The sequence below is a fragment of the Apteryx mantelli genome, chromosome 8 (assembly GCF_036417845.1).
Source record: "Apteryx mantelli isolate bAptMan1 chromosome 8, bAptMan1.hap1, whole genome shotgun sequence".
Classification (NCBI taxonomy): Eukaryota; Metazoa; Chordata; class Aves; order Apterygiformes; family Apterygidae; genus Apteryx; species Apteryx mantelli.
In genome coordinates, this window is record NC_089985.1 from 9,524,708 (window position 1) to 9,540,724 (window position 16,017).

General features: G+C 41.5%; 2 protein-coding genes and 1 long non-coding RNA gene across 5 annotated transcripts in view; 1 reads left to right on the plus strand and 2 right to left on the minus strand.

The window, feature by feature from the left end:
• Window positions 1-5,957, minus strand: part of RC3H1 (ring finger and CCCH-type domains 1) — a 77,802-nt gene extending 71,845 nt beyond the window's left edge. Inside the window, exon 1 of the mRNA XM_067300565.1 lies at window positions 5,874-5,957. The gene's annotated coding sequence lies outside the window, so the exon portion shown is untranslated. The remainder of the gene's footprint in view (window positions 1-5,873) is intronic.
• Window positions 5,958-6,445: 488 nt separating this feature from the next.
• The window catches only part of RABGAP1L (RAB GTPase activating protein 1 like), a 273,751-nt gene continuing 264,179 nt past the window's right edge, over window positions 6,446-16,017 (plus strand). For 2 of the 3 annotated variants that reach the window (XM_067300572.1, XM_067300569.1), the window contains exons 1-2: window positions 6,446-6,558; window positions 11,532-11,651. In XM_067300572.1, the coding sequence (XP_067156673.1) occupies window positions 11,598-11,651 (54 nt within the window). In that variant the 5' untranslated portion in view covers window positions 6,446-6,558; window positions 11,532-11,597. The remainder of the gene's footprint in view (window positions 6,559-11,531; window positions 11,652-16,017) is intronic. The other variant, XM_067300568.1, reaches the window with a different exon arrangement.
• Window positions 7,993-14,105, minus strand: LOC136992536 (uncharacterized). The gene is made up of 2 exons (XR_010884824.1): window positions 13,264-14,105; window positions 7,993-10,819 (listed from the first exon to the last, which is right to left on the minus strand). It is a non-coding gene; the product is annotated as an uncharacterized lncRNA (long non-coding RNA).

Consider the following 16,017-nt stretch of genomic DNA (forward strand, 5'->3'; position numbering starts at 1 on the left):
GCATTATTAATGGTCATAAAATAATGTTTCTATAGCATTTCACAAGTTCAGAGTGCCATGTAAGCTAATCAAATTCATCTGTTTCAAATCAAGCCACAGCATTTAGGTATGACCTTATACAGGAGTAAATTCCATATTCTGACGGCACACCACTGAGTAGCATTCTCTACTCTTTCTTCTAAGTGTAGTGGCTGATAATTTCAAGGTCTTTCCTTTGGTTTTTGCATCTTGGCACAGAAGTAACAAAAATAAATAAATAAAGGGCACAGAACACTTCAGTCTCGCTCTACTGCAACTACCAGATTCAATAGATATAAACACTGGATAAGGAAGGCTTAACACTTTCATTTGTTTGTACAGCTCCTAACATCAAATAGCACCTGAAGGACTGCTGTTCCAAACTGATAACAAAAAGAAGAAGAAAACCACCACCCAAGCTGGAAGAGTGTGACTTACAAGAAAAGCAATAGCCAACAGTAAGGGCTCTATTGCACTCTCACTTTTGAGGAGGAGAAGGAGGTGTTTACATTACATAATCACTGCAGCAAGGCACACCAGAGTTACTGATTCATGTACAACTGCTACAAAAAAAAAGTGGAGAGAGTGAAAGAGAGTGAATGTCAGCATGAATAATATTTACTTTAAAAACAAAGCATAGCGAAAGTTAAGTGCTACCAAACACTGGGAGTGTTCTAAAGAAACTGGTTTATTAGTAAGCAGGTAATTAAAAACACCCCCCTCGGCATACATTTCAATTCCCTCCCTTTGTTAAACCTCCCCTGAACCTTACTCCTTCTGCCTCAAAAGACAGCTCTTAACCCTGAGTTGGAGACCAACGCTGCCTGACACAATTTATCAAAAATAATTAGCTTGCAGGTCCCTAAAGATCTTCGATATATAATAAAGAGATGAGTTTCCTTTCAAACCAAAAAGGAAGACAAAAGTTGGAAGTGACAGACCTTCCAACGTGCTCCCCATTTTAACTGAAATCATTGCTATAAACGATTTCAAGAGGAGGTTCTGCAGGTCTTCTCAGAACTCGGCTAAAAGCACTGTTGTTCCATCAGCTGATCAACCAGAAGTTTGCAAGGAACAACAGATTCAAAACCAATCTTACCCCAGCCTTCAAAGCATATCCTCATAGGGTCTGATAAACAGGAAAACATCCTGAAAAATAATGACCTTTGGAAAGCCTGGATTTTGTATGTTAATCTTAACATACTATGTTTTAGAGAGTAGTGAAAAATCATCATTTTAGAAATACCTATTAAACTGGCATAACAAAGGATGAAAAGAACCAGATTTTCTTTGTTTACTTCTGTTTCAAAAAAGAAAAAAAGAGAGAGAGAGAGAGAGCGCACAAGCGAACCATCTGCAAGACCAAGATTCTCCAACATTAGCATATATATAGGTTACTGGAGCTACAAGACTACCAAAGAAACAAAGCACATGGAATAGCTTAAGCACAATCATACATCTTATGTTAGTATGAGACTTTCGTAGTATTCCCCCACACACAATTCCAAGCATTTTTGTGATTGGGAAATAATGTTTTATGAGAGAGAGAAAAAAAAACAAACAAACAAACTAATTTTGCAACATTTTTTGCAGGAAATTGGTGGGGGGGAGGGGCCCATACCCCAAGCAGAACACATGTCACTTTATAGCTGTTTTAGGGGCTTCAAAATTGAAATGAATAATCGTCAATGAACTCTCCAGTTTTCCAAATGCTGAATTCGAGACTTGTCAGTGCACCTTACCACAATATGACCCATCTTTGACACAAATGCTCTTTTCTGTGCTCTTTGTCTCAAATTACACAGCAACCTACGCCACAATCTGCGAGAATCAAATGAAAGATTATTTCCTTTTTTCAGCTACAACCACATTACTTTTCAGTTTAACTGCATAGCCCTCCATTTTTTGTGTTGCAAGACAGGAAAATTTGAATTCTTCCGTCTGCCAAGAGAATTCTCCATTTTCTTGCCTCCTCTCTCACGTGAAGATTTTTCTCTGTGATTCTAGAAAGTCCTGTTTTTTTAACCAGTGCAGCTAACATTGCATAAAATACTGTATCACTCGATCGTGCGCCTTTACCTACAAAGGCATTTTCTGTATCATTCCACATGTGGCCCTTATGCTTCCTGAGATCTTGTTTTCTTTTTGAAAAAGAGCATGCTGAGCAGAACTTTTCAGGTGAGAAATTTGTAAAGGATGTCCAGGTCCTTCCTCCATGTGAATTAATGTTAAAATCCTTAGATCTTTCAGCTGTCAGTGGCTAGAGCTCAGGAGATGCTGCTAATCAGGTGATGGGCCCTACTTTTCATCTGCGTAAGGCAACAGTTTCTTACTCGCACCAAGTTCAAGGTTGAGCCAGAGCCAAGAGCTGCTTTCTCAAAGGTAACAGAAATCCCAGCTCTTGGTATTCTGCCAGCCTTACCTCAAACTACTGAAAGTCCGCCTGCATAACATTTCTGCAAGATGTTGCAGTTGGGCGCAATAAGCCACCTCTGCCTGCCAGAAGTTGCCCTAAACCCCGTGTCCTCACTTTCTTTCTCAGTGCACTGGAAAGGAGCCTCCAGACAAACACTTGTATGAAACACGCTCCTCCACAATTTCCAACATCCAGCCCTGTGCGACCAGTACTGTTTCTGATTACATCACTCTGCAACAAGTTATCTGCAAATCTTGATAGATCAAGCATGAAAACGAGTTCCTGCGTTAGCTGGTACCAGACAGTGAGTTACTGCCGTGCAGTAGCAAGAAAGCTACTCCCTCTAACCAGATCGTCTTATGTCAGAAAACACACGCACGACAACAAGCTGATAGGGCCAGTATCTCTGCACCTTCCCCTCAATTACGCATTTCCACAAATAAAAAAAAACTTCATCAGAAATCAGTTACCCCTTTGAAAACTAATGCCGTTTCAACTTTTGGCACACCGGTAACCACGAAAATGAAACCGATGCAAAAGATAGCATCGTCGTAAGCACTTCTTGAGAAAAGCAAGTGGCCAAACTAACAGCTATAGGAACTGCACCGAATTCAGTCCGCACTGTGGAATAGTTATACACAGAAAGGAAAGTAACATAACATGAGTAAATATTTGTGGTTTTCTTTCCCAGTTATCATGACTATATAGACTTCAGACTGTATTACTGTAACATAGCCCACAGTGAACTAACCTCGAAGGTCACACTGAAGTTTCAACTGGTGCAAAATGTTTATATACTGACCTTCCATGATAGAAGCACATTATATCTTCACTCCTATATGGTAACGGCTTCGTATTCATTACCGGATACAATCCGAGACATTAACTTCAAACTACAATTTCCCCTATGGCTTATCTCTCAGGTACTTTGAGTCAGATTTTTTCTTTTTGCCTAAGAGTCAGTATTATTTGGGATGCTCCAGCAAACCACCATCTGATTTACTGGGGGAAGAAAAACCACAAAACCACACTCACTTTCATCTGCAAAATCATTTAGTGAATCCAGTGGGGAAAATTAAACAGTGAATAGGCCTTGCAAAAAAATTAACACAACCCAAGTTCTCATGAAGGATTGTCTGCTTAAAAGGTACCTTAGAGTGGCTTCTGCGTGGCTATTTGAAAAGCTGGGGACATTTGTTTGGAAGGCTAAGTGCAAATGCATTCTTTTAATTCAGTTTTATATTTCATATTATTTGAAAGCTGCAGTTCTACTCGCGCTTTCAGAGGGATGACACATTTGTTCCAGATATCCAACACTTAAACCATATGTTTCTCAGGTAAAGAACAAAAAAGCAACCAAACAAAAAAGGTAATTACATTTCATATTATTATACATTACAGAACAGGAAAAGTTAATTCCCCATTTTTCAATATCATGAAACACCCCTTTACAGCACTGGTTAGTTATGAGATATAGACCCTAAAAAAAGCAGTCTGTCAGTCTCTGCCACCATCAGATTCTACCCAAGACCTCCAAACCACATAAAGTATTGAATTACTCTCTTCACAATATACATTTGTTAAATTTAGCCTTGCAGAAGCTGAGATTCATTGAGATTGACAGCAATCCGGATGGAAACCGGCGTCAATCACTGGCAACATGGCAGAGGTCTCTGAAAGCCAACCTACTAATTTCTGTTCAAGTCTGCTTGAGCATGACCACTTATAATAACATACATGTCCTAAGATGCCCTTAATTTAAGTTCAGCTGTGATATATTAACATAATAGTCGCCAAGTTCATACATTCACCTGTTCATCGGAACATGAACTCAACCTATCAATTCATTCTGAAAGACTCACATAGATACCAGATTTGAAAAGTCACTATCAGCCTACAACAACCTCACTATAACTTTGTAACATATTTTGCTTTAAACTAAGCTAGTTTGGATACAAAGCTCCCCCCCCAAAAGAAAAAAAAAAAGAAAACATGCAAATAACTTCCCACTCCTCTCCATTAATGTTAATCCTGCTCGAAAGTGATTGACAAGCGCACCACTCAAACCACTGCTTGTCAAAACAGACAGTACTTGTGTTTCTGAATCCCCCCAAACCAACCTGGCAAGTTGTCTGCTTTGACAGAACCTTTTCTAGGACAGGCAAGCAGAGCTGTAGCGATTGCAGGGAAAAGAAAGAGTGCCTAGCTAATAAAGTCTGTTTCTATTTATGTTGGCAGAAACCATAATTTCACATCAACACCACATATTAATGGACTAAAGAAAGCCGTGGTTTACGGTTCTATTGGTGGAGCTACCTTAGAAGCCGTCAATAAAGCACGCGCTCCTCCTACGAACACTTGGTTATTTATATAACTATGAAATACAGAAATTTATGGTCAGTAGACTGCAAACTAAACTTGCCCCAAAACCCTATAAGCCTGAAGGGGAAAAAAAGGTAAATTTAGGAAGACATTAATTTCCCTGTTTCATAGCATTGCTGTGCTAGATAATAACTCTCTAGGGCTAACTGACACAAATACGGTATAAATGTGGAAGTTAACAACTACGTTTCTCCGCTAAGCAGAGTCACTAGAAGATAAAACCAGTCACAGTGGATAAAGCAGCGTCACTACTGTCCGGGTTACCTTGGCTCTTTTAATCCTTTTTTTTTTTCTTCCTTGTTTTTTTTTGGGGGGGGGGGGGGTCAGCCATTTGCAATCTAAAAAAGACACACTAAAACCAGTAACCACCACCTGGGAGGCGAGAAAAGGTTTTTCACTGATACTTAACTGAAGAAAAAAAAAAGCTACTATTAGAAAGAGATATGCATGCATGTGGAAAAAATTATATATTCCCAGATCCCAGAAAAAAAATAGTTTTTAGGTAAAAAAATAAAATAATAGAAAAAAATTAGCTGCCTTTTTTAGAATGACCTCACTCCACGGCTTTTGGGGCCAAGCCCCGGCTGAGCCGGCAGCAGCGCGCCCGCACCTGACCGGCCCCGGGGAAGCTCGGCCCGGACAAAGGGTGCCGCCCCCCCCCGACTTCGTTGTGTTTTTAATTATTATTATTTTTATTATTAATATTCCCCCCCCCGCCCCGCCGAGCCCCCAGAGGAGCCTCTCGCCCCCCCGGGCACGCCGGGCCCCCGAGGCGCAGCGGCCGGCGCAGGCCGCACGCACAAAAGCCGCCTGTCGCTGCCCCGCCGCAGGCCGAGACCGAGACCGAGGCCGAGGCCGAGGCCGAGGCCGCGCCACCCCCCCCCCGCGGCCTCGCTCGCTCCCTCGCCGCTGCCGCAGGGGCGCTCGGAAACGGAGCCCGGCAGAAGCCTGCGGCCTAGCGAGCCCGGCGCGGCGCCCCCCGCGCGGCGCCCCCGCCCCGCCCGCCCGCCGGGGGAGGCCATTGTTCCCCGCGCCCCGCCGGCGGCCGCGCACTCACCACACGGGCCGGGCTCCCCGCAGCGGCCTCGGGCCCCCTCAGCTGCGGCTCGCGGGGGCGGCGGCCGCCGCGCCCTGCGCCTCCCGCACCCGCCGGCCCCGGCGCCCGCCGGCCGCCCGCCGCCCCGCCGCCGCCACTGCCGCTGCTGCCGCCGCAGCAGGGGCCATCTTGTGCGTCGGCCGCCTCCCCCCGCCGCGCCGCGCCGCCTCCCTGCCGGCGCCGCCTCGCCTCGCCTCGCCGCTCCCGCCCGCCCCTTCCTGCTCGCGCCTCTCTCCCCCTTCCCCGCGCGGGCGGCGAGAAACAGCCGAGTCACGGGCGGGGCCGCCGCGCCGCCGCCCCGCGCCGCCGCCTCCCTCCCGCCCTGCGCCGCCGCCCCGCGCCGCCGCCCCGGGGCGCGCGCGAAATGTCGCCGCTCGGGCCACGGCCCGCCATCTTGCCGCCGCCGCCGCCGCGGGGCGCCCCTGCCTTGCCTTGCCTTGCCTTGCCTCCACCCCCGCTCCCTCCACCCCCGCTTGTGGCTTTTCTGTTCTTTCTCCCTAAAATAGACGAGTAAATTCCCCCCCCGCCCCCCCCCCAGCCAGGCCCACCTGCAGGGCCGCGCCGAGGGGGCAGGAAAGGGCCCTGGCAGGCTTTTCCCTTCTGGCGGCGGCCTGCCCTCTAGCTCCCTTCGGCAGCCAGAGAGAAGGTAAGGGGTCTGGGGGCCCAGCCAGCGCTCCTGCGTCACCTGCTAGCTGGAACTGCAGAGTTTCGTTTTCTAAAGTGAATTTTTAAAACGTTTTGCAAGCGTGGACGACCTCGCGCTGCGTTTAGGTGACGTGTATTGACTGCTGTAGGCCTTTAAAGTGCCTGGAGAACTAAATATTGACCATCAGGGTATTTCAAGGTGATATCAGCTTGATTCGCGTTTTATGAAAACGTGAACTGAGATGTAAAATATTAAGCCCTTTGTCCAAAGTTATTTACAAACTTGACAACCAAAAGAGTGGGTTCAGTGGTCCCGTGCTATTCCCCAGTTATTTAATCATTTATGTGCCCAGCTAGAGGCATCAATAGCTGTGATAGCTATGTGGGATCAGTGCCCACGTGAGGACACATCGGACTCAGCACATGATTTGTTTTGTACAGCTTCTTTACACCTTAGTACTTCCAAAGTTCAGTGCTTTAAAAAGCACTAATAGCTCTTTTTTAATTTTTTTCTGCCTATAAAGTGTTACAGAATTATATGCTAATTTTTTTTTTCTTATTATTCCCCAATGTGAGAGGCTTAGAAGTATTAACCCTTCCAGTGAAGGCCTGTGCAGGATGCTGGATATGGAATCACTGCATTTCTAAACACTTTACAGTACTTATAATACTGAAATGAACAGCCACTGTGTTATCAGTTCACCATCCAAACAGCAGAGGACTGCGTGACCTTGATATACCATTGAAACAGCGCAGTGTAAGGTCAGAAATATCCAGGTCCAGAGCCAGGGGCTTGAGATGGCAGCCTGCAAAAGGAAGCTGGGTCATGACATGCAGACAGAAACCCAGAGGTGAAAAGCAGAGCTAAACCCCTAGGCAAAAGGGAAAGTTTACAATGGGGAAGTTTAATCTTCAGCTGTTATTTCTGACTCATGTATTGGTTGTGGGCTGTTTTGATTTTCATGTTAACTTTAGAAACAATGGAGTCACAGTAGGCAAACTTTTTATTTCTATCACTTTTGCTAAAGAAATGTCTCTATTATTTAGGCTTCTCCACTGAAACAACACAGCTTAATGCTTGTCCAGAATCAGTGCTTCAATAAAACAGTATTAAAAAAAGCTATTAAATTAATTTCTGACACCAGGGTTTTCTGACCATATTCACAGGCAGCTGGGATCTTACCAACACCCCAGACTTCAAGCAAGATCTTTACAAAGGCCACCTTTAACTTTGGGAGGCTCATTTCTAAATGAAATTGCCACCTAGGGCCTAAATTCGGTGCTCTAAATTACCTATTAGCCGTCTCTTGGTCTCTCCTTCTCTGTTGACTAGAGAATCAAGGGAGACAAACCTTTGTGAATAGCTCCCGTCCCTCAGCAATAACAAGTCTTACTGTGAGTTACAAAAGAAGTGCAAATGGGAAAGTTTAACATGGAAGTGTGAATCTTAAGCATTAGGGCTGTTTTATTGTTATTTTAAAGACATTAAAAGACAAGATTTAAGTCTGCTTTACAGAGAACAGAAATCTAACACAATCCATGTTTGTAAGCATCAGAAGCATCAGAACCATCATTACACAATTAAATACGATATCTGAAGAAGTGATTTAATCAGAAGTATCAAAGTCAGACAGATTCAGTAGTCAGACGATCACATTTTAGTACTTTCTTTTTTTATCATTATATTGGCATCCTAGGACTTCCTACAATGCCCCAATGAAACATTAAGACCACTAGTTCTTAAAGACTGTACAAATATGTATGATTCTTTGTCCTGAAGCACAATCTTTCATATAACCAACTGGCAAATTGCAGGATAGTTTATTTAAAAAAAATTTGAATCACTATACTATCTAATTATCCCTTCTTCTTGGAAGTGAACTACTAAGCAGTATCTCCTCATATTATCCTGGATCAGTTGAAATAAGACCCTCATCATATTACTTTAATTAAAAAATGTACATACCACAGAAAATTTCCTATTGACACGCGCCATCTTTTCAAGGTTCCTCTCCTGAATGTTATTCTAGGAACATGAACCTTATTGGAGTTCCTAGTCCTTTCCAGTGCAAAAGCCTGCACTTGGAGCTAAAATGGTAGGTGTCCCCAGCAGCCTTTGTTAAAAGTCACAGGAACTAGAAATGGCCAGGGCTTGAGGACATCTGATTTCTTCCTAGTCTGTCAGATGGTTGTACACAGTACGTCGTTCCGGGCTTTTGTTCAGTCTGGTTTTAAACATTCCAGTCTGGAGACTTCAACCACTTCCTATACCTGTTACTATTGAAAGGTTTTCAGTTTCAGGTAGCTTATGCTTTCCCTCGGCATTTAATTCTTCATCTCCATCTCCAGTATTCTATTACCATCTCCAGTCAATCTCCAGTATTTACTTCTTAACACAACTTTTTAGTATTACAACAGAGTTTACCACAGTACTGCATTGTTCAGAGAAGTGGGATCTGGAATGAGCCATGCTTCTTACTAAGTAGCATGGCTGGGATGGATACTCTAAATGTCAAAACCCATTTTAGACCTCCATCAGACCTATGCTTCCCAAGTCATTATTCTTTATTCTGGATTTTAAATGTTCAGAAGCTTGTAGATGAGCTTGTTCCCTCTTTTCTCAAGAACTGATCCCACTAGACTCCTAGATTATTTGTAATGTCTACTTTCTCCAGTCATCCAACACAGAAAGGTAGCGGAAATGGCCAAAATTCAAAGAGGAAACAGCCATGTTTTCCTGCATGATAGACTGCTTTGGCATATGAAGCACAAAAAGCCTTTGCTGTTTTCAGTTTGGGGCTGCTATTTTCCTATCTCATTTCAGCTTATTATTACATCTGCTGTCATTTATCTCCAGCTATTTGCATGGTTCTTTCTTGTATGTCCTTAAAGCCCATAGTAGTTAGTTTTGATTCTACAACATGATGTCTCAGTTTCCATTCCTTTCTTTCTTTTTCCCTTCCAAAAGGGGCTAATGTAGGCACAGTCCATATCTGTGGCCAACCTACTGATGTTTTTCAAATTATACGTTAGAAAATAATCTCTATATTAGCCTGTATGACTGAGAGAATTAGGTAAAGTATCAGTGTAATTGTACAATCATATCATTTGATGATACAATTTTTATATTACTTTTTGCCAGCTAAATGTTAGTTTGGTAACAAAATAGCCTCCTTCAGAAAGATTTTTAATGCATTGGCAACCTTACAGTTTACTATTTCAGTTATCTTCATGACCTGTAAGGCTGATGATAATGGAAAACTTTTCATTTTGAAACCTATGCTATCAGAATGAAAGGCAAGAACTAAATATTTTTCCAACTGGCTGCACGCATTTTATAAAATGTCCTCATTATTTCACACAACCAAGATTCTTGCATGTATCATAAGAAATAAAGGATAGCAAAAAAGAAAATCAAGACCCTATCTTGTTCGCACTTCTGTATGCTTGTCCATACACATCAACAAGACCTAAAGTTCCTGCACTTTTTATAAAATTCAACAGACAAAAGATTAAAGCATATCCACCCAATGTAATCATTGCAAAAGAAACCAATATTCATTAAAGAGTATGTTGAATATCATCAAAGCCCATTTAATTCAGATGCAACTTTCAGAGCTAGTTATATGCTTATTCTGAAATAGTAAGAGGATGATAGCAATAAAGCTGTTCACTGTGGAAAGGCATGTTCAATACTTCAGTCTCAAAATACCGGACTTAGGTTTCATTTATACAAGAGAAGCTTGAATGACATGAATGAATGTAAAGGGCACAACTGTAAATTAATATTACTCCAGGAATGTTTCTCTCTAAACCATTCAGTTTACACAAGGTAGATAATACTATATAACTCACCAAATCCTATCAATTTGTTCAAAATTTTGTAAAACTTTTTGTAGTTCTCTGATGCTATGCATAACAGATGTGCAGAGTATCACTGCAGTTACTAACATTTGTGTTTTCAGGCTAGGAATTAAAAGCTATATAAACATACCCTGTGGCTTCAGTTGCTGTGAGAAAGGAAGGAAGGGCAGGGAAGAAAAAAACCCTTCCTCTGATAGTTCCTCATTAGAAGTGTCACTTTGCTGTCCCATCTTTTTATCCTCCTTGTCCCACTGACTGACATCTTCCAGGGATGCTGTATCCTTAGTACTCTGCGCCACGGATTCTCACAGTACTCCTTAGTGCATTCTGCTTATACAGCAACTGCTTGGTTTGCTTTAATCCTAGAGCTGCCAGTGTCACTCAGCAACATCTTCATTCTAAACATGACAAAAAAATAGAAGCGCTATAAAACAGAAGAAGTCCCTGCATGACAAGAACGCAGACCCACTTCTAGGCTATGGGGATATCAAGAGTTTTAATATTCCCTGCGTAGAGCAAGTCAAAGTCACTACAACATACTTCTGTTGTTTTGGTGCCCTCTGCTGAAATAACCATCTATGCAGCTCCTGAACCCCCGGAGAGGGACAACACCCTATGCCAACTGCCACATGCTGCCACCTGTTTATCTTGCCATTTAGTTCCTTGATTTATTTCCTTTTTTTATTCTATCTCAGCAGAAAGCAGAAGTACAAGCCTTTATTTTTTTTCCCTTCCTCCAGTGTTTTTTTGATGGAATTTGTTCTCTTCTCTTTCTCCATAAAATAGTTGCATCACATTTATAACAGCTTTTCATTTAGCCTAGGAAAAGAATATGAGTTGTGATGATAAAGGAAGATTAGAAATTTTTAATTTTACAAAGGTTTCTAGGAATCCAGTTCCTATATGGGTACAATAACAAGAACCAACTAAATTAGCAACATAATTTTTGTTCCTTCCTGGCAGATTCCTCATGCTCTGTAAAACTGAGGGAAAAAGAGAGATGGGCAGGATGGTACAATCAACACAGATGGATTTTCTATTTCAGGTAACAGCAAGTCAATACCTTGGTTTAGCTGCATGTAAAACCACAGCCTTATTCTTTCTTTGCAGATAGGGAAGCTAAAGCATAGAGGTTAATCTATGCAGTGACAAGATGAGGAATGAAACCCAGCTCTCATGGCTTGGTCTCTTTTTCCAACCACTAGACGACACTGCATCCTCCACACTTGTGTAAGTTACAGCAACTACAGTATGACTAAACTGCTATCTGGGTAATTTTTCCAATCAAATTTCCAACTTACTCTTAGTAGAATTAAAAAATCTCTTTTGACACGTCACATTTTTACAGTAAAAGAAGACATGCTGACTATTTCCAGGAGTTTTTCTTGCTTCGTATCACCAGTAAAGACTCAGGTTTACTAGTTTAGTTTGAGAACATCTGATGCAAGCCATTCCAAATGCATCTTCCAGCAAACACAACTATCAGTTCTCTCACAAAAATAAAAATAAAGGACCAAGTAAGGCTGAGCTAATCCCAAAGCAAGAATGATTGCATAAAGCAATTTTTTTTATATTAGTGTGGATATCTAATATCTGTAATAGCTTCTTATTCAGATCTCAATTCTAGCAATTTTTTAAAGTATATTGTTTAAGTAATTGCAGAGCCATTTTTGAAATTTCACCCCTCGATGGTTTTTGAGAAGAAACCTATAAAAGAAAATAAATTTAATAACATATAGCTGTGGTACATGCTTGATTTACAGTTTACAAAAAGATTATTTTCAATGTGAACATGTCAAATTTGTTTAGGTAGTCTGAGAGGATTTTTCTGAGGTCACAACTATATGGTAACTTCCTTAATTCTTTTATCAGATTCTACATACCATGTCCACTTTCATAGACAAATTCTATCACACACAGAAACTGATCTGTTTGCTAAGCATTTCCTGCCCCAGTTTAAAATTTCTTTTCAACACAGTATTATTCTCAGTTTCCTATCTCACATTAGTGTACTGGTAAAAAGCTGTCACACAGCAAGCCAACATTTCAATTTCAGCAGGAAACAGAGAAATGCAAATATACAGCATAGTTTGTTCCTATTGTGTACATTCATCTATTTTTGGTAAACTGTCATTTTTAGGTATTTTACCACTACAGGGTTTGGTTATTTGTTACTGAAAATTACATCATTTCACATCCAGAGGCTACTCCTAACCTTGAAGATTTTTTTTTAAACTTAGCATTCTAACTATTAAGTGTATTAAACTATTGAATTTATTTTTAACTAGCAATCAGGAAGTTCAGTGAAAAACAATAACTAAATAGTGGAATTAGCTCTCATTACCAGACAGGAAAAAATATTATTTGTGGTTTGCCTAGTTAACTCTACTTTAGGTGCTATTTTTCTACATAAACTACTGCTCTAATTGCTAAAGAAACAACTGTGAAAGGATAAGAAAATACTCTGCAGCATTGCAAATGTGAGTACAGATGCAGCCTACATTTTAAATACAGTTTTAAGACATTCAAACAATTTAATTCTATTGAGAAACATCAGCTTCTTAGATTTTAATTGGTATTTATCACATACTCATTGAGACACAGGGGAGATACAGGATGGGCAAAACTTTTAGCCTGTTAACAAAGGCAAAATATTTTGAGAAGCAGTGTAAACATGGCATAGCTCCTAAAGTCAAGCATCAGAAATCAAATGCAACCGTATTATTTTCCCATTCACGTTAATTCTGCCAAGGTGCACCAAGGAGAAATTTAACCACTGTTACTGTATTTTATACTGGATTACGCACACCCTTTCCATTACTGATGGAGAATTTTCTCATACATAAGGCTGCAGCATCTCCAATCTATTTGTCTCCAATGCTTGATGTTCTGGAGCCTCTGACAGGCAGACACATGCTACCTGTGCGTGAAAATAACAGGAGTCAGAAAGGAGAGTTATTCATCCTGCACTGCTGTCCCAACTCTTTTCAGCTTGACTACAGCTGAATTTCAGTTCAGAAGTGCGGTATCAGAAGGTTGTTTATGTTGCAGTTTATCACTGCCTCTCGCAGGCAGCAGCTTTTCTTATCAGTGTTTCCATTAGTGCGTAGGGCTCTGCAAAAAAGGAGTGTCCTCTATTTTCATATACAAAAGACCCCTCGCCTTAGGTTGCCTTTCACAGGAAGCACACATGCATAAATGAACTTACTTATCTGCATATTAAATAGACAAGATAAAACTGTCTCTACCCCACATAGGTGAGACAAACATTGAAAAACAGTTGGGAGGAGACATATTCATTCATTAATTTTTCAGGTGTTACAGCCACAACTCACAAGTGTCAGGAAGAAGAGATTGAAACACACTGGCTTTGTTCCACGTTTCTCTAGCTCACAAATCTAAAGGAGAAGCCTGGGAATGCAATATAAAATTTCTAAAAATCTAACCTTTCAATGTTACCTTTCAGTATTAGCTGCTAACACAACAAAAACAGAGATACAAACTATATGATTACTAAATATGGAGCGGCAGCACAGCGTAGTAAATTATTCCTTCTCGAGTTTTTGAAAGCTTTCTGACAAAGGAACCTGTTACTTCCTCAGACTGGAACAGCTGGGCTGCTCTTCTTTTTTCAGCTTTTCTCTGGAGCTTGAAGGAGTTCAGCGCTCTGTTAACCTTGAGTTCTTTGACCGTGTCTGCTCCGCTTTCTGTTTGGGCATCAGAGTCTTATCAACAGCCGACTGATGGCTACTTTCTCAGAAAACCCCAATATTCTTATTCTTAAGAACTCTTCATTCCAGATGAAGGGGTTGCTTTGAAGGTTGGGGATTCCCATAGCAATAGGTGCACCCACTTTGGGGTAGAGCCATGCTGACAATATGGAAGACTTGTTTTGTTTTGTTTTTTTCCACTGCATTTTGCACTGTGTAAAGGGAGACTTCCTTTCTTAGCCCTTACCCCTTTGTAGGGTTTCCCTAGTGGAAGCTAGCAATTGCAATTAAAAAAAAAAAGACCTTAAGTTATATAAAGCATGCTAATGTTAAGATTAAGAAGCACTGGTTCAAGGTAACTTTTAGGCATGTCTTGCATTTTCTAAGGAGGGCAACACATTTGGATTTATGGAAATAAAACACTTGGTTTTAAAGTCAAAAGAATATACATGCAGTAAAGAACAGTTCTAGATATTTAGATCAAAGAATAATGGCTTTGCAATACACATAGTGTGTATGTGGGTATGGGTGTGTGTTTATATATATTTGAAAAAAATCTATATACACACACACACTTGGTGTATGTATATAAACACCAAGACACTTGGTGATGCAATGGAAGCATTTTCTGTTGCACATCTTTGTGCTTATCTAATTTTGTTTATCTTTAAAACCTGATAAGGATCTTACAGCTCAGCAGCATGAAATGTAAGTATTTGAACTATGTAAGCACTAGGAAAAAAATACTAGTGATTGTTATAGGTAAACGTGACAAATTGACAACCACTCGGGCCGGGTTGCATAAATTCCAATTTAATAATTGAGCAAGTCACAAGTAAGCAAAACAGCGCTGGGCGGCCGGGGGGGAGTCTCCTGCTCCACCAGCAACGGCGCGCACAACCCCCCCTCACAGTCTCCTTATATGCGATTCCAGTTCCGGGTATACGGGGCACCTCCTGTAACTTCTGCGGTTGCGCCGGCTGTTGCTAGGGGGTCTTCTTCAGCCCTCTGGTGGTCGTGGGGATGAAGGCTGGAGTCTTCCTCTGCATTGTGTGCCATATTAGGCTATCTAAACTAACATTGCCGCTTCGCTAGCTCAGCTCAATTTTCTCAGGCGGGGTACATGCCCCCCACCACAGGCTGTAGGATGTTCCCACAGATGTTCCCAAGGCTGTTTCTCGCTGATGTAACAAATTAGTACATACCACAATACAAGATGTTCCCAAGGCTGTTTCTCACTTTGATGCAACAAATTAGCACATATCACAATCCCCCCTTTTTGTTTTTGTCCCTTCTAATTTGTTCATCAAATCGAGCAACAGCCTCCTGTGCCAGGGAGAGCATAGGGTTATGCTTACTTTCATCTTCATTTAGTTGTTTATATTGACTTTTTATCAATGGTAGGTGGGCAGCTTCGAGTCTGCTTTTTGCTAAGTTAATAATTTTGTTTACTATACACGGCCCAAAGGTCAACACAAGTACTAGTAAAGCTAATGGACCCGCTATTGCAGACAATAAGGTTGTTAGCCAGGGAGAACGACTGAACCATGATTCATACCACCCTTGCTGGGCTTCTCTTTCCTTTTTACGTTTTTCAAGGCCTTCTCTCAATTTCGCCATAGTATCCCTGACAACTCCTGTATGATCCGCGTAAAAGCAACATTCTTCTCCTAGGGCTGCACACAATCCTCCCTGTTGCAAAAATAAGAGGTCCATCCCTCTTCTGTTCTGTAACACCACTTCTGATAGTGATGTTAATGACTTTTCTAAGGAGGTGATGGATTTTTCTACCATTTAAAGGGTTGGTGTACGTTATGTTCCCCTTTGATTCGTCTTCCTAATAAGCCCAGCACAATCATCTTCCAGAGGAGTAGTGGACCCATGGC